The sequence below is a fragment of the Populus trichocarpa genome, chromosome 15, assembly GCF_000002775.5.
Source record: "Populus trichocarpa isolate Nisqually-1 chromosome 15, P.trichocarpa_v4.1, whole genome shotgun sequence".
Classification (NCBI taxonomy): Eukaryota; Viridiplantae; Streptophyta; class Magnoliopsida; order Malpighiales; family Salicaceae; genus Populus; species Populus trichocarpa.
In genome coordinates, this window is record NC_037299.2 from 1,201,988 (window position 1) to 1,225,205 (window position 23,218).

At 32.7% G+C, this 23,218-nt stretch overlaps 2 protein-coding genes and 1 long non-coding RNA gene across 6 annotated transcripts; 1 reads left to right on the top strand and 2 right to left on the bottom strand.

The window, feature by feature from the left end:
* Nucleotides 1-2,755: 2,755 nt before the first annotated feature.
* LOC7453827 (splicing factor SF3a60 homolog) lies at nt 2,756-9,062 on the bottom strand. 2 transcript variants are annotated; one of them, XR_002977972.2, is made up of 14 exons: nt 8,770-9,062; nt 8,568-8,681; nt 8,334-8,438; nt 7,597-7,739; nt 7,336-7,432; nt 6,639-6,803; nt 5,834-5,905; nt 5,300-5,458; nt 5,024-5,101; nt 4,275-4,403; nt 3,741-3,887; nt 3,374-3,569; nt 3,057-3,150; nt 2,756-2,963 (listed from the first exon to the last, which is right to left on the bottom strand). XR_002977972.2 is itself a non-coding variant. In XM_002321976.4 (13 exons), the coding sequence occupies exons 1-12, from the start codon at nt 8,941-8,943 to the stop codon at nt 3,423-3,425; spliced, it is 1,530 nt and encodes a 509-aa protein (XP_002322012.2). In that variant the 5' UTR covers nt 8,944-9,062; the 3' UTR covers nt 2,756-3,150; nt 3,374-3,422. The 2 variants fall into 2 exon arrangements, 1 of the variants encoding a protein (XP_002322012.2); XM_002321976.4 differs by having other exon boundaries at nt 2,756-3,150.
* A 561-nt stretch (nt 9,063-9,623) lies between these two features.
* Nucleotides 9,624-14,505, top strand: LOC7453828 (uncharacterized). 3 transcript variants are annotated; one of them, XM_024586050.2, is made up of 7 exons: nt 9,624-9,859; nt 9,968-10,021; nt 10,683-10,760; nt 11,729-11,802; nt 12,349-12,466; nt 13,660-13,718; nt 14,063-14,505. In XM_024586050.2, exons 1-7 carry the CDS (start codon nt 9,758-9,760, stop codon nt 14,139-14,141), a joined length of 564 nt encoding a protein of 187 aa, XP_024441818.1. In that variant the 5' UTR covers nt 9,624-9,757; the 3' UTR covers nt 14,142-14,505. The 3 variants fall into 3 exon arrangements, with proteins under 3 accessions (XP_024441818.1, XP_024441820.1, XP_002321435.1); XM_002321399.4 differs by lacking the exon at nt 10,683-10,760 and having other exon boundaries at nt 9,626-9,859; XM_024586052.2 differs by lacking the exons at nt 9,968-10,021; nt 10,683-10,760 and having other exon boundaries at nt 9,625-9,859.
* On the bottom strand, nt 13,842-15,862 carry LOC18105502 (uncharacterized). The gene is made up of 2 exons (XR_002978024.2): nt 14,941-15,862; nt 13,842-14,855 (listed from the first exon to the last, which is right to left on the bottom strand). It is a non-coding gene; the product is annotated as an uncharacterized LOC18105502 (long non-coding RNA).
* Between the last annotated feature and the right edge of the window lie 7,356 nt (nt 15,863-23,218).

Here is a 23,218-nt window from a genome sequence, read left to right on the forward strand (position 1 = left end):
AATATATTTATGTTCTATATATCAAATATTTATTATGTATGAAGTTTAAAAAATTATACCTTATTTATTGGATTTTGAATATTCATTTCATAGTTATAAAATCTAGATCAGCTATAAGAGTTAATTCACGATCGTAATGTAGTTTGAATTAAAATAAAAATAACAAAAAAAGTAACTAAGGTGACCTAATCACAAACATAGATTGACTTGTTACCTGTGTAAGATTAGAATAAAATATTTATTGATTTTTTTTAAAAAAAAAGTTAAACTAAATTAATTATCCCAGCGTATGTTCAGAGGCTTGCTCTTGGTCAGGTTTACAGCTATGATTCCCGCGTGTATTTGTTATTCAAGTACTATCTATTATTCAACTTTGTCGATGGTGGCTGGATGTCATGGATTTCTTCAGCCGTGGTTGTTAGCTACTTGGGGAGGAGAAGATGGGTGGCTAGGGTTTGGGGTAAAATATGTTAAGGGCATGTTTGGCTAGGAAAAACAATATTAGATTTCATGGTGTCTGTGGATCACACCTAATTTTCGGTTTTTTGATCCCAATAACAAAAACCAGGACTCTGGTCACAGTTTTATTAGAAATACATTGAGGGAAATCAAATATGCTTAGGCTTAGCCTCAATACCACAATGAACAAAGGAGGGAGAGCTGATAAATAGGATTGTTAGGTTATTGCTCTACTTGTTTTTCAAAAAAAATAAAAAAAAAATTTATTTTTTTTGTTTTGAAATAATATTTTTTAATTTTTTTCATATTATTTTAATGTGTCGATTTTAAAAATAATTATTAAAAATATATATTTGATGTATTTTTAAATAAAAACATTTTAAAAAATAATTATTTATCTCGTATAATTGATATAGAGATAATCTCATACCCAGGCTTAACAGAACTGGATATACTAATATGTGACTGGTGTAGCAAGTTTTCATGTGGAGATGCTGGCTATATATATAAAACCATTACGAGAGTATACAACAAGGTGATCCTTGAGATATTCTCAACTTGTCTTTGATTTTTTATATAAACATTGCGTGTGTTTGTTATTGTAGTAGCTTTTATGATTGAAATTTTAAAAAAATAAGTTTTGAAAAATTATTTTTTTGTTGTGATTGGTGTGGTTGAAATATATATTTAGTTTAAAATATGGTTCAATTTTATGTTCATAAAAACGCATGTCAAAAATATTTGGTTAAAAATTATAGTTTAATTTAATGTTGGTAATAAAATTACTTTAGAGGACATAAATCATAATCTTAATTTTCAATTATATAAAAATTAATTTCACAACCAATATAATAATGTAAAGACTTCTTGTTTTAGTTATTGGTTGTAGTAACGAGGGTTGTTTTTTTTGTTTTTTTTTTCTGCAATTATGGAGAAATTATTGACAAATGAATGAGAAGAAAAAGATATTGCAATGGTGATTCTTGTGGGTTGTGCAATGGTAATGGTGAAATGAATGAGAAGTGAATGCGAAATTGTGGTTGAAGTTATGTGAAATGAATGAGATAAATTAATGTGAAATGAATGAGAGGAAAAAGAAGATGATACAAAGGTAATTTTAAATGTTTTTTAAGCAGTCCCAAAAGATGCAATTGTGGTCCAACATGCAAAAGGCAGGGAAAAATTGCTTTTCCAAAACCGAGATCTAAGCTCAGGTAAGTGGTGGAGTCCATTATGTTTATACAATTTTAAAAATCGTAATCAAATACTTAATAAATTGTGTTTAGAGAAAATACGAACGCATATATCTCAAATACGAACACTCTCGTAACCTCATGGTTATGCATATCAAGTAACTTAGAGGCTGAGAGTGGGAGGTCAAGCTAAAATATATTTGTTCACTCAGGAAAATAAAATAAACTTATAAAGAGGGGGAATTCATGGTTGCGGTTTTATGCAGAACCTCTATGTTGTTTTTTTCTTCAGCTATGCAATATTGCAATAGCTAGTCTTGTTTTTGTTTTGGACATCTACTTTGGATGCTATGTTGCTGGATTGTATCAGTAATTTCCACGGGCTGGTTCATTAATGGATGGTGGAATTTTGGAGAACTAGGCGAGTTTGCTTGGAGATGGTGGCAAGATGTGGCTCAAATGTTTGGTGAAAGTTTCCAGGAATAGTTGCAAGATGCACCTTTACTACTTTTAATATATTGGTTTCAATAATCATTAGTTTTACTTATCAAATTCTAAATTTGCTCCTCAAATATCACCAGTTTGAATGTCATAAATCTTAGAATCATTTGAAATTTATCTAGTTATTAACTTCAGTCATCCAAGAAATTAGTTGAGATGTATATAAGCTCACCTAAACACCCAAAGTTAAAAAAAAAAATTAATTCCAAGATAATTCGAAAAGTACACAATGGACAGTGCATGAGCTCACAAGCTTTCGAGGAAAGAAACTCTTGCTGCAAGTATATGTGATAAGAGGGCTAAAAGGCTACATGATTAATTTAATGTGATGGTTTGATGGATGCTCATGAATTGTTTGACAAAATGCTAAAAAGGAATGTGTTTATCAAATGAGTTTTGAAGAACTATGGATGGTATTATTATAATTATAAATTATGGATTATAATTTTATTATTTTAATTTCATGAATATAATAACAAACCTTTAAATATTCAAATACTTTTTTGGTTTTTTTTTTAACACATGAGATTGGAGATGAAAATTGTTGTTTAACATATAAATTCAGGATATAAAGTATGATTTCTTAAAATACTACAAGAAAATAAAAACACGATCAATTATCCCATTTATTAATATTCTTTGATGACTCAGGTTAAATTGTTTTCCGAAATATCAACAAATGACTTTTCCGTTCTAGTGTAAAATTGATCTTTAAAATCCAGTTATCTATCCATGCCTAACTGGATAATACTAAAGGTCATTCAGCTTAGATACAGCTTTGTTTTGATGCCCGGCAACTCAAGGTTGTTGCTGCAAGTAATGATGTAACTTGAGAACCTTTTTTAATACAAGCTTCTGCTTAATTCAATAAGCTAGTAATTACTGGATAACAAAATTTAATACCTTAATCCCAGCCAGCTGATTTGCCACTTCTAGCTTCAGGGGGTGAGTTGTGCTTGTCATCATCGACGACACATAAAACACAAACTTATGGTATCTGAAAGAGAGATGAAGCAATGAATAATGAAGGTGCGACTCATTTTACAAAAATTCAGCTTTATCCATTATATTGTATTTCATTTAATCCGTTTTATAAGTGAAACTTTTGGACTACATGCTAGCAAATAAATACATCAAAGTTACATAGCCATGCCTAAGTTGTCAAAATGTTTGAGAAATGCAAAACATCTCCAGCATTGGGTTGGGCAGGTCACTCTTACCACAAAAATTCAAAATCAAAAGGATGCTTTTCTGGCAGTATATTGTACTTCAAATCAGTCCCTGGCGCTGCAGATCAGTATATGTCTTTTTATTGTAAATGTTGCCCTCTTTATCTTCATATTCTTCCTCAAGATCTGGGCGCCACTTGTTCACTCCTTGCCGCGCTTGTATCCTCTTCCATAATTCCTGTGCTTCCTGAAAAAAAAAGTGAATAAATGAATGCAGGTGTCACATTCCAAACTAACATACAAGATCTGAACTAAGAATTTCACATTAAAAAAAATCAGAGTTTGAGTGGCATAAACAAAATAAAAGGCATATAACAAAGCAAGGATAGGATTTCAGAACAAGGTCTGAGAAGTGCACCTCGATCGATGTGATCTCATTGAAGTTCTTGGTGTTTGGGATGCCAAGGCAACGCATTCCATGCTGATGACGCCATTCCTTGAAATGCCGCTCAAACGCTCTACGACCCCAGTAACTATAGTTCCCACATATCTCGCATTTAAGTTCCTGACATGCAGAAAAATAATTGAGATCCTCTAGCCATAGAAACTATCAAATAGTATAACTAGACAAGGATTACAGACAAAGATCCTCCACTAAACAACTAGTATAATTAGATAAGTATTACCTGCATCATAATGATATATAATGATACTAGGTGTTACTTATTGCAACTTGAAAATAAAAACTTTCACACATATCAATTAAATACATCTGGGAAAATAATATACAACAGAAAAAACTACTCTCCAAATGTAGAAAGAAAAAACTCCAAAACCAAAATGCTGATGGAAATGAAAGATACCAAATGCTGATGGAAATGAAAGATACCGGTGAAGAGATATAATACTTACAATGACCGCAATGGGTTTATACAATTAGGGGGAGAAATACCTGACCAAGACCATGAAGTTTATACAGCCAGTAGGGTATAGGCTTCCCATCCCAACCCATTGGCAACTTGAGGGGATTGTAAATCTGTTGTTCTTCATCGTCACTTTCAGTGTCAGCCTGTGTCTCTTCCTGCATCAGTTTCAACATCGCATTATCGATTATTGTCATCTCAGACATCAAAGTCTCACTTCTTCCACAATAATAATCAAGCATCCAATTAAAGCAGTCGGAAAGAAAAGTTTCATGCAAATGGTCTTGCTGTTTGTATTACAAATGGTCTCTAGATGCACAGTTGCCAATATGCCATTAGCATACCCGGCCAGTATCTGTGAGGAAATATATTCTGCTTGTACTGGGTTGTAAAGGGGTTTGATCCCATTATATCACCATGGTGCAAACGGCTTGCTTCAAATTAGAGCAGGTACCAAAAGAAAATTGAAGGTCATAATGAAATGCTAGACAAAAAGCTATGATTCGCACTCTAGTTAAAAAGGCTAAAGCACTTGAAGAATTTGCAATAGCTTAAGAGCCTGTTTGGCATTGTGATAGCGATTACTTTTAAAAGTGTTTTTCACTTGGAAATGCATTGAAATAATGTATTTTTTTATTTTTTAAAATTTATTTTTAACATCAGCACATCAAAACGATTTAAAAACACCAAAAAGAATTAATTAGAAGCAAAACATAATTCAAATTTTTGCAAAGACGCTTTCCAACTGCAAAAACAAACGGAGCCTAAGACAACATACCTCCTCACGTTCTGCTTCCATTTCATCATATGTCAAAGCCTGCTTCTTCACAATATTTTCTTTTGTCCGTACAATTGTCTGCACAGGGTCACAGGAAAATCAAATATCCAACTACCACAAAAAAAAATACAAATTATTTAAGGCACATGCAGCCAATATTCAAATGCACATTATTAAAACATACAAAAAAGCTGGCAGATAACCAAAGAACAAAATCTCAATGCGATATTGATCAAGAGGATGGAAAAGAAACTGGATGACTGCACCAAAGCTAACCTCATCCAGTAAATCACACAATTTATTCATTTTGGTCTCCATCAGGGCAATTTCTTTTGAATTGACAACTTCCTTTGAGTTCACAGCACCTCCATTCGGTTCTGATGCACATGAACCTTTCACAAAATGTTTCTTGTCCAACTTTTCAAGAGGTGTATGCTGCACAGAATGAACAAATAAATAAGTAAAACACGAAATGCCAAATTAAATCTATTAAGGAAAAAAAAATCATGTTGAGAAGTAATTTAATTTAAGGAAATAAGACTGTTTATGTAGCTTGAGGTTAGATGCTTAACAAGAAACACACAAACAAACAAATATATATAACCCCCTCCCCCCTAAAGAAACATAATAAATAAACAAAGTGCACACACAAAGCACTATCTGGCCATCCTAATTTTCACAGTAATATAACCCCTCTCTTACTAGAAGATTAATGATTAACTAAGAAACTAGAAACAATGGGGATGCTCACTGGATCTTTTTCATTCCTAAACTTACAAAGCCCATACAAGGTAAAAGAACTATTCCAACCTTCGTGAGAAAAAGCCTTTCAGCACGCTGCTGAATGGTACCGCCACTCTTGAGCCCCAATGCAGCCAATGCCTGCCAGGAAAACATGCAGCAAACGATTTAATAACTGGTAATTAGAAAGGACAACTAAACCAACAAGATAGAATTCTGATAGCAAAACTGTCACAAACCATGAAATGATGATGGAGAAATAAAATAAAAACCATGAAATGATGATGGAGAAATACAATAATAACAGTTGCCCAAGTTATGGTGTAGTTTGTATATTACATACTTCAATGACTCCATGGCTACCCACTGGATATTTTTAATATTAGTGTTGATCACACTGTCTGATATCAGAATATTTCTTATTAAACTAATGAAGTAAACAGCGACAAAGAAATGTGACTCCATAGCGATGCTATGGATATAATTAATATTTTTCAGTGTTTGATCACATTGCATGATATCAGAGTAGCTTAACATTGATCACATTGTATGATATCGGAGTATTTCATGTTAAACTACCAAGCAATCAACAACAAAGAACAGAAATGTTAAAATACCAAGCAATCAACAGCAAAGAACAGAATCCAATTTTGCACTTTAAGCTCAACACTATAAGGAGAATGATAACAGCAGCAACATGTCAGCATCAGCTGACACTTGGTGATAACAAAATACAGAAGTACATCCTTGTTTCTTTGACATTAACATAAACTATCAGCATTCAGCAAGAGAATGCTCTATGATTATAGATTTCCAGGAAAAAAGAAAACGATTCATGGAAATATAAAGCAGCTGCAAACAATGATATTCTTACCTCCTTCAATTTTTCAGGGCCCACTTCTTTAAGCTCCTCAACAGTGCTGTAAAAATCAAGATCAATAACAGTATGATCAGCTGGCACATGCCCATTTTCTTGAGCATTCTTTTCCCATCCTTGTACCGTGCCATTTTCCCATTGCTCTTCAAATTCAGTAGTAACCTACAACAATAATCTACATTGTTAAATGAAGCACATGATTGGCTCCGACCAAGCATGGTCAAAATCTCCTTTGTTCTATAGACTTGAGTTTTTGCAAATAAAAAGAGGCAGGCAATCAAAATGCCATAATATCATTTCTTGTGAGCAAATGTCTTGCAAGTCTTGTGGCAGAGAATGTATTTAAAATAAAATGAAAACAGGGTTTTCTTTCTGTTTTGTCCTTAACATTATAAGGTATGAATTGTGGCTGAGCCAAGTCTAGCATCATAAAATTTAAATGTAGCACATTTTTTAGCCCCATAGGCCTATATAGTACTCATGAAAACTTCACACTTCAAATCTTTAGGTAAAAAAAAAAATGATTAGAGATAATTTTAGCAGCGCTTGGAATTTAGATAGAAAAAAAAAATTACTGCTCAACACTAGCATTAGCATCACATAAATCAAGCAGGCACATATAATAGAACATCAAAAACACCATGAGGAGATGAATTTAAAAAAAATGGCAGGGAAAACATCATATAAAACAAACCTTTGACAAAATCCTATCAAGATCTTGCAAGGGCTCTGTCCTCTGGAAAAAATAAAATAAATATTCAAGTAGATTCTCCATGTATTCCCTGTATTGCCTGCAGAAAATTGGAAAAAAAAAATGAAACAAAAAAGACATTAACTTGGATAAATAATTTCAAGTGAGGTACAGATGTAGGTGAATATAACATCTGATCATGAACTTAAAATAAATTCAAAAAAAACAATTCAGGAGGGCAGGGGGGGGAGAAAGAGAGAATACCTTGTAAACTTCACTTTACGGGGTAAATTATGTGGTTGGGAGAAAATGTCAAGGTAAGTAGAGTATTCAATAGGCTTCTCGAATTTTAAATTATTGAACTGGTTATACAATTCATGCATGTCTAAGTATTTCCCAAATGCTTCCTGTAATATAAATCCAGCTAAAGTATTAGTTAATTTAAATTGCTGGGCAAAATCATACAGCATAATTAGGTAAAGTCGTGGTAGAAAAAAAGAACATACTTGTTCTCCACTGCATAAACAATGCATCAATTACGATAATAAATGTTGTGCAGTCACTATTTCACTTTTATATGAAGGGAAAAAACTAGAAACTACTACAGCCCTAAATTATCTGTTAACTAGCATAAAAATTCAGATATTAGTTTATAAAACTAAAGTCCTAAGATATCAAACTGAAAGGCAACAAATCTCACAGTAAATGAATTTGAAACTGCCAACAGAATCTCAAATCTCAAGATTTTGAAATGTAACGCCTAATTTAGAGCTCGCATTTACATTATATGAGAACACCATCTAATTGAGTAGGTACACTTATAGAGTAAAAAAGTAGATAAAAATAACCCAGATCAGTTTCCTCAAATGCTATAAACTACAGCATCCCAGTTGCCTGGCACAAACACCTCAAATATCCATACATGAAACTAGAGCCCTAACATATCAACAACTGCACTAAGGTAAAATAATCATTAAGTGACACAAGTTAGAGAGACTGACCTCACCAGTAAACTCAATAACTGGTTCCTCTTTAAGCATTGCCTCATAATCCTCATTAGCATCAACCACACGCGCCGCTGGATGCCTTCTATGATACTCACGAATCTTCGCAGGCAAAAGAAAAACAAAAGAAAAATAATGATAAGATAAAATACAAGTAATTTCAATAAATAACAAGTAACCGTTAATTATCAGATAAATTGCTTAATCAAAATTAATGAAAAAATAAATTACCTCTTTTAATCTATCATAAAAAGCACTAAACACATTGGTTCCGGTCGCCGTTTGTCCACCAAGCGCCGCAATCTCATCTTTCCTCGCATTATCTCTATCTTCATAAACCTCAACCTGAAAAAAAAATCAAAATCAAACACTTAATATAATTATAATTGCCTTCCATTAAACTTAATTAATGAGAGAGAGAGAGAAGAATTACGAGTTTCTCAGTAGTGGCAATGATATTTTCGATCATGTTACGAACACGGTGGCTTTGAAAAAGACGGTCCTTGTTGTTTGCTGGTTCATTTTGGAGATCTTTAACGATAAGTCGTTCGAGTCTCTCTGCTTCCTCGTGAGAGGCTCGAGTCACCTCTAATAGAGTCGACGACATCTTCACGGTGGCCTCTGCCTCAGGTTCCGGTGAAACTTGTGGTGGATTTCAGTGTGGTTTTGATTAGGGTTTTTTCTGTTGAGAAAAGAAGTTGCAGTGGCGAGTTCAGGTCTGGTTTATTTTATTTTTATTGTCACAATCGAAATGTTCGATAACGTCGTCGTTTTTGTGTAATGTTCACTTTGGAAAGTAAATTGCATCGCATGCCCTGGAGTTTGATATAATTATATTAGTAACTTCTTGCTTTTCAAATTATATAATTTGCTATGTATAAGTTTGTTTGTTTTTGCAAATGAGGTCAATTTTTAATTTTCTTTTAGCATAAAAAATATATATTGTTCGATGGTGAACCAAAGAGTTTATGAATCCTTTTTTCATCATAAGATTCTTTGACCTATTTTCCACCTTAAATGCGTGAAAATGGGTTAAGGTTTATGTACCTTATAATTAAACTTTAGATGAAGACCATTATAATTTAGAAGGATTATAATAATACTATACATTATTTGGTCAAAGGTTAAAAACTTTTGAATAACCTCTCTAATTTCACAAATTTTTGAGGGGTTCCCATGTAATTTACTCAGACTCAGAGCATCATGCTCGAGATATCCAAATTAAAGGGACTAGAATGCAATAAGGGCTTTTCAACGAGGACTGTTTAAGCTGCTTAGCCAGCTCATAGAAGCATTGCCCTGTCTTGTCGTCTCTCTCAGGGACCCGTTATTCTGTTGCGAGAAACTTTAGAATGTTGTTAGAAAGAAGAACAACGATCAAACGCATTGAAAAAGCTTAATTTTTTGCAAAAAATATAGTAATGTGGAAGCTAAATCAGTTCATACCAGGTGATGATGGGGAGAGAGAGGAGAGTTTCTTGGAAGAAGAATCAGATGGGATTTTTTCACTTTCTCCTACGCAGGTTTGTTTTTCTAATTCCACCTCAAATCTTGTTTGTTTCTTGATTAAAAAGTTTTCATCTTTTTGTAGTTTAAAGCTTTTTTTTCTATCTGGGTTTTTGTTTATGTAGAGAATGTATGCATTTGCTGCTTCTTTGGCCGCTGGTTTGATTCTTATGTTTCTGGTATGTCCACCTTTTGTGCTTAAAGTTCATCTTTTTGTTTCTTTTTGGGTTTTATTGAAGCATAAAATGTGTTCTTTATGCAATGTTAGTGATTGAATTTTAATGGGCTTTTTGGAGTGGTAATATGCAGTAAGTTTGGCTTTTAAAGAGGAAATTTTGAAAGTAATTAATGGTAGAAATATTATAGTATTTTAAGGAGCTTAAAGATTTTCTTCCTCTGTGTTTTTATTTGTGTCCAAGGTTTTAAATTTCTTTCTTGAACTGAGTGTTTGTCTATAAAACAGTGGAATTGCTTGTTCATAGAATGTTTAATGTTTTCAGTGCAATATAGAGTTGGGTCTTGTAACTCATGCTCTACTAATTTAATATTGTCAGTTCAGTCTTTTCTGGACTGCACTATTCGTTGGAAGTTCCTTAATCAAGCTAGTTTGAAGTTTGAGATTACAATGGTTTCCAAAATTTTATAGGGTCATTCGTAGTGCCGCTAATGATTTGGCTTATAGGGAAACTATAGAAGATTGAGATGATTTATTTTGTTTGGGAAGGTTAGTTGCTTTTCTGCTTGATCTTGCAGCATGCCTTTTATTAGACTACTTTACATATTACCAACATGGTACAGCCCATAGCAAGCTTGATATTAAACTTCCTTTTCCCTGCCAAGGCATCTAAGAGGGACAAGTTGTCAGCATCTGCAGATCACTTGGCTTTTGTCATGCTTCCACTACATCTATCAAACCTTGTGAGTAGGATGCCTCGAGCACTATTTATATAACTCATATATGAAACCATCACTCCCTTGGGGTAGTGTTAGCATATCTTGGCTTGTTGGTTTATAAGGAGTTAGCTCTGAAATATACACTGAGGAACAGTCCTCTAAGCTTGCCTTGAGAAGAATATGAGACTTCCTCGCATCTTGGAGATGTTTGACAATTGCTGCTTCTGGACTGTCTATAACAGTCTGGAGCCTACAAGCATGGACCATATATAGAGCCCCTTGCTAACAATTTCAATTTATTTGCTTTCTTTCTTTTAAAACTTCCATCTATTTTGCTTTTTCTCAAACAATGCATTACCTCTATATGTTAACCCTCTCTATCATCCATGGAAAAGACACTTAGTAAGCTGTCCTCAAATTAGATCATTAAGCCAATCTATTAAAAGAAGATCGCATTTCAAAATCAGCATAATAAATAGAAGTTTAGATTATATCTTAGAGTTTAACGATGATATGTATTGTACTTTATTATTGCTATAGTTATATAGTTTGAGGCTTTCAAAAAATGGAAAGCAGTAAATGAATAGGATGTGTATCTAGAGAAATGTTTCTCAGGTTCTTCCTTTGGTCAGATTGTTAATATACCTAATTGCATAAGAGGTGTGTTACTACCAATATCTGTAAATTTTGATCTCCTAAGTTAACCTTTTTCCTTTTATGTGAGCATATAAACTCTATGTGTCTTGCTTACATCTTGCTCAAGAAGCTGCAAGTCCCATTATTACTAGGAAGCAGTCCCTTTTCTTTCCTGCTTTAGGAGGTAAGTTTAGATTAGTTGAGGGAAAATATGGGATTATAGAACATTGAGAATCTAAGCATGTTCAAGGAATATTTTGTGACCATTTATTGTGACATTTTAAAAGCTGTATTTCTATGGAAGCATTTGGCTGTATAAAACGCTGATAGCTTTACAAATTTTGCATGTGTTGCAGTCCTTGATTGTCTTTGCCAAGCCTATCAAATTTGCACTATTGTTCACCTTTGGCAATGTGTTGGCAGTTGGAAGGTACATTGTCATTTTTACTCAATTTAGCAATACGTTTTGAATCTTATATTTTTAATCTTTCCATTTGCTGGTTTCTGCAGGCCAACAAGTTTATATTCTGTCCCATCCCATCCTGATTTATAATATTTCTTTCACTGTGGAATTTTTTTTTCCTTCCACTGGTATTAGAAAACTTCCGTGCTTTTTTGCTTTTCTCTCGTCACATGTAAAACAAAAACACCACTTCTTATTCATCATCACAAAGGAAGGAACTTTTTTCTCCTTTTCTTCGATTCTTGGCATAGCTTCATTTTAATTCTTTCTTTTTATAAACACTTTGAATCTTCTGACAAAAACTAGTTTAATCTGATCACTTTTGATCTGAGAATTTTGGGCACTCCAAGTTCAGTGTAGTATTGTTGTGTATTTGGAAGAGAGTTTACATATCTTAAAGAGTTCCATGATTCCACACAGATAGTATCCCTGAGATCATCTGCAATTCAGTTCAACTGAATCGCTGTTCTTCTCAGGGTTTTTTGCATTCTAAACTTGTTTTGTGAATGGCAGCACAGCCTTCCTCATTGGACCTGGGCGACAGCTAGGTATGATGTTTGACCCTGTCCGCATATATGCAACAGTTATTTACATCGGATGTGTTGTTCTGGCTCTCATTTTTGCTCTCTTGGTAAGTCAACAGTTTCAATTCATTTGTCAAATATAACAATGTTAGTGCCCCTTAATAACAGAGAAAACTTGGGAAATTAAAGTGCAGTAAATTATGATTGCTTTTCATGACCCGTATGGTTACTATCCTTAGATTGTTTAAATCTTCAACCCCAAACATGTTCTCTTAGTATATCAATATTCTGGATCATGCTCATTTCTTTTCACTGCCTTGCAAGTTATCATTTATTTATCATGTGCACCTAACTGTTTTTACCTCAAGTTATTAGATTTGCCACTACAATTCCTTTTGTAAAGATTAAGGTACTTCTTGACTGATAACACTGATAAGTGCATTCCTAATTATCTGGTATTTTGTCATCTTTTCTTCATCTTCTTCCCTCCTTTTCTTTGTCATCATCGCATTCTTTTCTATCTACCACAGCAGAATGTACACCATCTTGGCATTTTGATTCTGAGCTATGGATGCTAATTTAAATAATGCAGGCTTTATTTTATAACTACCTGTCATTGTATCTATTTGCATCCCTAATTTGCAAATGAAGTTACACTGCCGAGAAACTTTTCTGCCTCAGCAACACTAACTAATGAAGCGTAGGACTTGCTTTTACCACCGTCTGTGAATTCCTAAGATATACTGAAGCATTGAAATTTCGAAATTCCTCTGAATTATAGCCGAGTGGTTAAATTTGAAATCATTTTTGCCTCTGCTGTGCCTTTTGATGAGCTTTCATTCCTTGTACTTTCATTCTTGTGCTGTCTTTCAGAAGAACTTCTCTCCCTCTTTCACAAATTCACCAAGATTTCAGTGAAGGTCAATTCTTGAAAAGCTTCTAGTTTGAACAAGGTTATAGACTAGAATGGCCTTGTCATCACGCATTGTGGTCCCCGTGTCCTTATAAAGCTAAAGCTTCCCCTGATTTTATTAGAGAAAAATAACATTCAAGATCAATTTGAAGAACAAGGCGTCTCCAAATGGGAAAGAAAATTAATATATATATATATATATAAGAGAACTGCAATTGTGATGAATACCTGATATTAAAAAATCCCTAAATATGCATTTTTCTAGTTAAAAATGCTTTCTGATTGTGGAAGTAGATTTAGATCATTTCTACTTAAGATTTAGATCATTTCGACTTATTTCATAATGGCTTACCAACAGGTTTTCTGCACTTTTTTTTCATGTTGCAGATTCATAGCAAGATTTTAACAGTGTTTGCAATCATATTTGAGATTTGTGCCCTTATCTGGTAAGTTTGTCTCTCATTTTCACCCATTTCATTAGTTTTATGGTAAGGCATGAGGATATAAGATTAGAATTGTACAGTAAAGACTTGCGATATCATAGACAGTACAGAAGGATATTCAGACTATTTGAAATGGAAATTATACAGCGCTCTTATTTGTTTTTCATAGACAGTACATGGTTGCTTCTCAGAATTTTCAGACTACAGTACATGATTTCCAGCTATTTATCTTATATATCAGGCAACATCTCTGCAATAGCTTCTCTTAGTTTAACAATAAGAAGTTCAATTGGGCATTTTAAATGCTTTGTTCGCACCACTTATATGTCTTCTTTAAGCTGTTTCAGGTACGGTCTGAGCTATATTCCTTTCGCTCGGAGAATGGTGTCTAGTTTGATGATCCGGTTATGCGACACTGAGTTATAGGCTCATAGCTAATGCAAATTCTAGGAGGGCAATAAAATGAGAGATTCTTGAAACCTTTGGCTTATGGCTGCTGTCTCCCTGCTTTTCATCTGAGTTCGTGCAGAAAGAATTTTTTCCACTTGAGTTTAGAGCTTGGCACTTCTGATTGTTAATTTGGCATTATAGGGTTCTTGGTTTCTTATTTCAACTTCATTTACTTTTACCTCGTCTCCTTTCAACTTTCCTTAGGCTAAAGGAACATGGCCTTGACCCCGAAGAGACCTGGTACATTCGGCTACACTTTTTGCTTTTGCAAAAAATACTATCTGCTTGCAAGTTGTAAATATGCAAAAGACAATATGAAGAATGAACTCTTTCCTGATCACTTGCTTAATAGTTAGCCACTTACCCCCTCATGATATGGTTTCATTCGAAACAACCTTCTGTGTTACCTCAATCAAGGAAGGGAACTAAGAACGGTTTGCTAGGGATGAAAATGCAGCCAGTCTGGTTTTGAATAGAGGCCTCAAGATGGACCATTGTAAGGGTAAAAAGTTTTGGGTTGGGTTGGTGTAAGATGGCCGTGTACTTTAAGAGATGCCATATGAAAATACGTAGTCATGGTTTTTGCTGGCACTGTACTGACCCTTAAGATGTTTCTATTCCATTCTCTTGATTAGATGAGGATTGCACTCGAAAGAATCTGTTCTGTTGCAGCATATGGAGTCAAGATTTCTGTTGAAGCAAATAATAGAGTCAAGATTTTTTTCCTTATAATAATAGAACAGAAACTTAAACTGAGAGAGAGAGAGAGAGGAACCTTGGCATGAGATAAAGAATCCACTATCCAGCCCAGTCTGTTGTTCTTAAAGATGCGTCAAAGTTCAAACTGGACCATTGTCGAAGGTGAAAGGAACTGGGCTTGGAGGAATACAAGATGGGTGGACGCACCTCGATATAAACCACAGAAAGTTACATGCATGCTTTGAATAGATGGGGTTCATGCTATAATGAGAATCGGGTTTTTACTCCTCCATGCAGTGTTGCAGATAAGGAATCCAAGAGTTGAATTCAAAGAATATACAAGTGTTTTATAGCTAAAACAAGAAGTGAAATGACAGCCCAGATGGGCCAAGTTTAAATTCAGCTCAACTACTCCTTTTAGGCCAGGCAAATAATATCCCAGATGGATACCAAGTCCAGGGCCAGCAAATACATCCCTCCAGGAGGTATAAATAGGAAAAATGGATCGGGAATCTCGCATGTCTCGAAGATGGGAAAGAAAAAAGGTGTTTATTATCAGTCTTCTAGCTCATCAGAGGTTGAAAATGATGGACGTCTTTCCACATCCATGCTTTGGACACAACCTAATGGTGACCTGTGATGATATAAACATCGCACCTAAAGCAGCATGTGAGAGATCTGCATTGAACAACCATGGTGGTAGCAACCTACCTACCTCAGAATAGAACGTGTCTTCAAAATACCAAAACTTTATGCCCAAGTAGACAAATCTTTGATCAGTAGTAGCATCTACTTACTGCACCAGAGGCAAGTGGTCAGTCCTTTTCTCCATTGCACATGGACCATGGCTATACCCCAAGCATGTCCTGCGTGCAAGATTAAAGTCAGTGACATGATTGCTTGTATGGTCTTGCGCATCTAGATTTTTGAGAACTTGTGGTGCAAAATGCAAATGCCCTCCTCTTATGCTGCTGCTGTCCATGTGAATACTACCAGTACCACCCTGCTAGTCTTGGAAGAAAATTCAAGACTTTGGGCCTAAAACATAATTGACCCCAAAGTTGGTAGGTGATTCTTGATGATGTTGACTTGTCCCAGCATGGGCAATTAGGCATCGACATGCAATTAAGATGGGTCTTGTCTTTAAAATAGTTTATTTTTTTAAGAAAAAACTCTTGATTTGTCGAAGATGTAAAATATTGGCATCATCATTTCTCATATACAGCATCATTGTGCAGATTTATTCATGAAAATGCTTAATAATACTCAGTTTTTCTTACATCCTATGTAATTTTTCTGGAATTAATTCTCAGCAACTAACTATTTTTTATTATTATTAATACAAATATAATTAATTTTAGAAGCTCTAGACATTAACTGACTATTTATCATGCCCTTCGTTAGCCTCTTGAAAAACCCAAAATCATATTCTATAGGTTCACCAAGAAAATCCCAACATCAAAATCATATTTAAAATCAGTTTTTTATAATATTTGGTTGCTATCTTCTAACCAGAAAAAACAGAAACAGCTAGAAAAAAAATCATTTTAAATATTTTTATTTAAAAAAAATAAATTTTATTTTAAAAACATATTTAATTTTATATTTTTTAGTTTTGAACGAAACACGTATATGAGTGTGTGTGCGTGTGTCCAAGAAGGAGAGTGATACGAAAATGGGGTTGGTGGGAAAGAGGTAACAGCATGATGTTCACAAGGTTATATCTCTTTTGATATTGTTTAGCTTTAAGTTTCAAACCCATTTCCTTCGACATTCCCAGCTACCCACTCCTCATGTAGGGTCCATGAACAGCTACTAATATTTTAGAAACCAACCTCCCACCCATCCTCTAAAAATCAAGAAATCACTGTATAAATCTTGTCTATGTTTCGTTAATTTCCTTGAAACTTTATATGTATCAAAGTTGTGTTTGATAGCTGGCATGGTAGATTTATATTATAATTTATTTATATTAGAGTTGAAGTTTAATTCATTGAATCATAGGATTAATCCGTGAATGGTATTTTTATTAAAAGATTTAAATAGGATTTTATCGTGTTAACTAGATTATTAAAAATTCAATCAAGTTAATTAAACTTTACTGATTTATGAATAGTTGTTTTTATTAAAAGATTTGAATAGGGTTTGGTCGTGTTAATTAGATTGTTAAAAATCCAGTCAGGTCAATCAAACTTTACTGATTCATGAGTAATTATTTTTATTTATTGATTCATGGATAACTATTTTTATTAAAAGGTTTGGATAGGGTTTGGTCGTGTTAACTAGATTATTAAAAATCTAGTCAGGTCAATCAAACTTTATTGATTCATGGGTAACTATTTTTATTAAAAGGTTTGGATATGATTTGATTGTGTTAACCAGATTATTAAAAATCCAGTCAGGTCCATCAAACTTTACTGATTTACGAGTAGTTATTTTTATTAAAAGGTTTGAATAGAATTTGATTGTGTTAACTAAATCATTAAAAATCTAGTCACGTCAATCAAGTTTTACTAATTCAATATTTTATCTAGTTCAAATAAAAACTCGGTAAAATATGAGTTAACAACTCTGAATCGTGAATGTTTTGAATGAACTTATCAATAGCACATAATTAACAACAATGCTTGGAATAACATGAACAAGACCTAGCGAGTCGAATAATCTAAACGATGGTTTGATGAAGGTCACAAGAATGTACTTTATAATCAATAGTCATTATTCAAGTTTTGATTGAAAGAAGATCTTCAGAGATAATCTTGTAGTCCGCTATGTTTTCCTCAGCAAGAAAAAAGAAACTTTTCATGGCATACCTACAATTTCATATTCACCAATTAGGGCTCAAAAAGAGACGAGCTAGCATTCCTCCCAACATTTCACCTCCAATTTTAATCTTATACCAAACCCAAGCTTAACTTTTTGTGAGAAAGAAATCTTACATTATGGACCTACCCTACCAAGACATATATATATATATATATATATATATATATATATATATATATATATATATATATATATAGACACCTGCAGTCAAAGGGCATAGTGTAAGTGTCGCCGTCAAGAAAATCAAGAACAACTTCACCCTATTAGAGATCATTTGGAATTTTGCCATACTTCCTACTTCTTACCTAATTATTGAGAAAAAATAGTTTGGTTCGTCGGGTAGTTTTATATATATATATATATATATATATTTTTTTTTTTTTTACTTGATTGCATCTATAATTACGTTTTAATTTTTAATTTTATGAAAGCTGAAATAACTTGTTTTCATTAATGAAATTTTATTTTTTATTTATTTTACATATAAAAATTCATCTTATAGCAGTTTTAACTAAACATGTATTTAACAAAAAAAAATATAACTAAAATTATTTTTTAAAAACTTATTTTTTTAAACCAACCACTAAAACTACCACAAACACGTTTTTAGAGCTTGTTTGTTTCTATGGTGAAAAAATATTTTTGAAAAAATTTGAATTTTCTTTTTTTTTTTGTGTTTGTAAATTGTTTTGATGTGTTAATGTTAAAAATAAATTTTTAAAAAAATATTATTTTAATATATTTCCAAACAAAACACTCTTTAAAAAAACAACTATTATTATAATATTAAACAGGTTTTTAGACCCCACTTGGAAACCAGTAATAAAAACAACCCTGTGTCCTATGCAAGATCCCAACATGTGAAATGCAATCCAATCAGTGACCAAAACAGCAAATACTATAAGCAGAGTTGGCTTTGGCTCCTTGCGTGTGCTCGGACCCTTGAATCCGTGAAGGAGTACACAAAAGAGGACTCCTCACCTACTGAAATGAATCATAATTTTCTTTAGTGCTTGAGAACTTGACCGCTTGCCTCCATGTCCACGATGAACAAACATTATCTTGCTTCTTTTGCAATCAAAAGTAAGCCAAAAGGGCTTAATAATCAAATCCATTGACCATTTTATAAGATCTGAGCTTGCATTTTTGCCGACCTAAGTGATGTAATCTAGCTAGCTAACTAGATCATGCACGACTCTGTAGGATCATAGCCACTAACCTCATAACATGAGACATTTTGAACCAACCCTTGTGTCTCTTCCATGCATGGATCTCCCTGTCTCTATAAAATAATAAGAATTTAGTGCCAATCGATCTGCCCCGAGAAGCCGCATTTGATTAGTTTCTAATTATTGTTTTCCAATAATTTTAGTTGCGAAGATCATGGCTTGTTTAATCTATGTGTAGATGTAATTCGAAATTGTATGGAACGATCAAAGAGTTAAATTAATTATAAGGAATAATTATGAAATATATAATAGAGGAAATCTTTGTCTGCTCCTATACTTGTTCATGCGCAAGTGACAAAATAGTGTGCCAAGAAAAATTTTATATTGGACCTTTTTATATCATTGTTAAAAAATCATTTTAACCAAATAGCTTAAATTATTAGGTGAGATTTTAAGATATGATTTATATTATTTTTTAACCATCACAAAATTAATGCAAGATTTTCTCTAAGTTATCCCCATTGGAATTTTTTATTATTTTTCTTTTAGAAATATCCATATGGGGGCATGAAACTCACTTTGTATATGGGATGGTGTAAGTTTTCTTGGCATGTATAGCAAGGAAGTTCAACTTTGTCACTCTCCGTTGGACAAAACAGAAATAAAAAGATAACAAAATACTTTATCTTGATATAGTAATTAAACACTAGCCGAGAGTTATGTATGATTAGAATCATAGGCATTAATTTTCTCTTTGAATTTATTTTTCAAATATTTTCTTTCATGGTATCAAGTTATCATGATTTTGGTTAAATTTAATTTATTTCTTATAGCTAAATTAGATAAATAGTAGGGGAGCAAAAAAAAACAAAAAACTGATTAAATCGAAAAAAAATAACCGTGAAAAAAAAATCTATTAAACCAATTAGAATATTTAAAAAAACTGACCGGTTCGGTTTCGATTTCATAATCCTGAAACCGAAAAACCAAACCAAACTGAACCGAAATTAATAAAAAAACCGAACAGAAAAAAACCGAGCCAAGTTGAAAAAAACCGAGTCAAACCGAAACCAAACCAATTAAAAATTACAAAAAAAAAACCCAAGAAACAATATAGTTTTTTATTTTTAATATAAAATAACTGAACCGAACTGAACCGAACAGAACCAAAACCAGTTAGTTGGGTTTTGGTTTTTATTTTAAAATAACCGAACCAAAACTAGTTAGTTTGAACCCGTTTTTTTTTTTAAATTGATTTGATTATTTTTTAGATAAAAATTGAATCGAATTAAAAATAATCACCCTAATAAATAGAAATAGTTTACTTATTTTTTAATAACGAACAAAAAAAAAAAGTAAAGTAACCAATAACTTGAAACCATTGTAGCAATCACCCTTTTTTTTTTTTAATTTATGTTAATTGTTTAGCACTACAAGCCCGTGGTTAACTCTCAAACCACTTAGTTAAATGTGCATGCCATGAGAGATGCATTGGATGTTACATTAACAATGATTTTATCTTCTTTTTTTTATAATAGAAATGCTAAGATCATAATTTTATTAATTTTTTTATCTCTCAAGAGCTAAGTCCACCACCCCATTTGCAGATACTTCGTGATTGTGTCTCATTAGGCATTTATTAAGATAATGATGATGTTTTTTTTTATTTAGGAATATATTAAAATAATATTTTTTTATTTTTAATATTAGTTTATTAAAAATTATTGATTTAATACTAAAAACAAATCTTAAAACACGCAGTACAGTGCTCTCGAACAGCCTCTAAATAGTAATGAAGATGCTATTCCTTGATTAAACAAGTGATTTTTCAGTTCTACAAACGCAGCCAGAGGGAAAGCAACTGTTTCCAACTTACAAAAACTGTTTAAAGTTGTTTGATAATTCATTTCTATATTCAATTTTTATTGATGTAACCCACGCACCTACCATCGTCAATGAATCACTCCAACAAAGCAAATTTGACACTCTCTCTAAGACAAGATTAGAGTATCGCGAGGGGTTCTGTCCTGCTGGTAAAACTAGATATTCATATCCATCATGGATTCTAGTCTTCGTTTCATCATTTCATATTTTCAAAAATAATATAAATTATATTTTAAAAGTTTATCTAATAATTTATATCTTAAGATATTTTTTTAATACAGTATCAAAACCTTAATAATCAAACGGCTACGAGTTCGAATCTCATTGTCTTTATTTATTTGATAAAAATTAAGCACAAAATAATATTAGCATGTACAAATTTCAAGTTCAAAAGACTTTCACTTAAAAGAATGTGTTAGAGAATAATATAAATCATATCTTAATTAAGATTTTATCTAATAATTTAAACTTTTGAGTTGAATTGGTTCCATGATACATAAACATGGAATTAAATTTTGTTTTTTTCGAGTTTTAACTTGTCTATTTAATCCATAAACATTTCTATTAAATATCCCACATGATCCAATCATAGTAAAACTCGTATCCGACTGCTCGGATCTTTCAAAACTCGATCCCTGCAATATCATATAACTACTGTAACGTTGATGATTTCAAATATTAGGATGACAACGCCTAATGTTACATGTTTTTTAAGCCTAGAAATGATCTGTTTTCCTTGATTCCTTGAGCTAGGTGAATAAAATAGGGTTTCTCTCTATGGATCCAGCTTCTTCTTTGTTCTCGTAGCTCCTTGAATGTGCTGATATTAATAAACTAAACCTAGCGGGGCTTACAAGATGCGCCATGTTCCATGCTCTCCCTTTTATTCCTTCCTCTCCTTCACCTCTCTCTCTTTGTTTATTGATTCTTCGATGAGAGACATGTAACGAATTCCTTAGTTGCTTGGTTAATAAGGAGCCATGACCTAAGTTTTGGTTCGGTTCGGTTGCCTAGCCAAACTACTGCTAGGTTTGGAGTTGAGTAAAATTTAATTTTACCTTGTGCTTAAGCAATAAAATGTATACGGATGGAAGATGAAAGATGGAGATCTGTTGCCTCGTTTGCACTTATCTTCATGTAAGTCTTCTAATTTCTATGTCAACCTTCTTTCATACGAGGCGGCTCTCCATAATTCATTATTATTATTATTTATCAAAATTATGAAAGATTAATTATTCTTGGGTGTAGTTGCTGCTTATTAGCACGCGACTTTTCACTAACAAAGAGAGATGCATTAATATTTGATGTAATTAATGTAGTGGAATTCTTTTTTCCCAGACTAGCATAGCTTATGGGACGCACAGGACCCAGATCAAGACAAGCAGATGTTACATGCACGACTGAAAGCAGTAAATTTCTTTGAATCTGGCGCATGTAATGCATGTGTTATATCGCGTGTTATACACGCACCAGCAATATTATATTATGTGTGTTGCTAGTGTTAAGAGGGTAGGTAAAGTTTTTGTTGTTAGCATGTGTGTTACACTCGCCAACAAATAAGTATGTTGTCGTTTTTAGATAGTGTGCGTAACTTTCTAAAATCTTTAAAAATAATTTTTCTTGATGTTTATGGATTTATCTTGTATAATTTTTCAGAATCTTTAAAAATAATTATTTTTTGATATTTATAGATTTATCTCGACAAGATATTTCTGATGGGTACAGAGTATTGCCTTCATCCTTTGTTTTCTCCTTTTCAAATGTGTTGGTTAGGGTATGGTTTTTCCTCACTGTGCTATTTGGGAGAAAACTCCACTTTTATTATGTGTGTTGCTAGTATTAAAAGGGTAGGTAAAGTTTTTGTTGTTAGTGTGTGTTACACTCGCTAATAAATAAGTATGTTGTCGTTTTTAGATAGCGTGTGTAACTTTATAAAATCTTTAAAGATAACTTTTCTTGATGTTTATGGATTTGTCTTGTATAACTTTTTAAATCTTTAAAAATAATTTATTTTTATTTATGAATTTATCTCGACGAGATATTTCTGATGGCTACATGAGTATTGCCTTCATCCTTTCTTTTCCTGACTGTGCTATTTGGGGGGAAACTCCACTTTTATTAGTCTATAAAAAAGTCTGACTTGAAATTTCTAGTTCCCTCTTAGGGTCATCACAAAACTGAATGTCTACTTCACTATATATACGAGTAAGGTGTGGAGGTTATAGAACTTGACGTTTAGCTGAGGTTCAAGACATGTTATTAATTGACGTAATCAAGAAACAAAAGATATATAATGGGATCTATTATAAGTTAAAATCCGAAAAACAAGATAAGGAGACACTCAAAATTTTCATTTTTTATTCATCAAAATCTACCTTGTCAAAAAGATATTGCAACCATATATATAAATATATTAAAAAAACAAGAAAACTCTACTAATACTAAATAGAAAAATAAAAAAAAGAAAATTTTTAT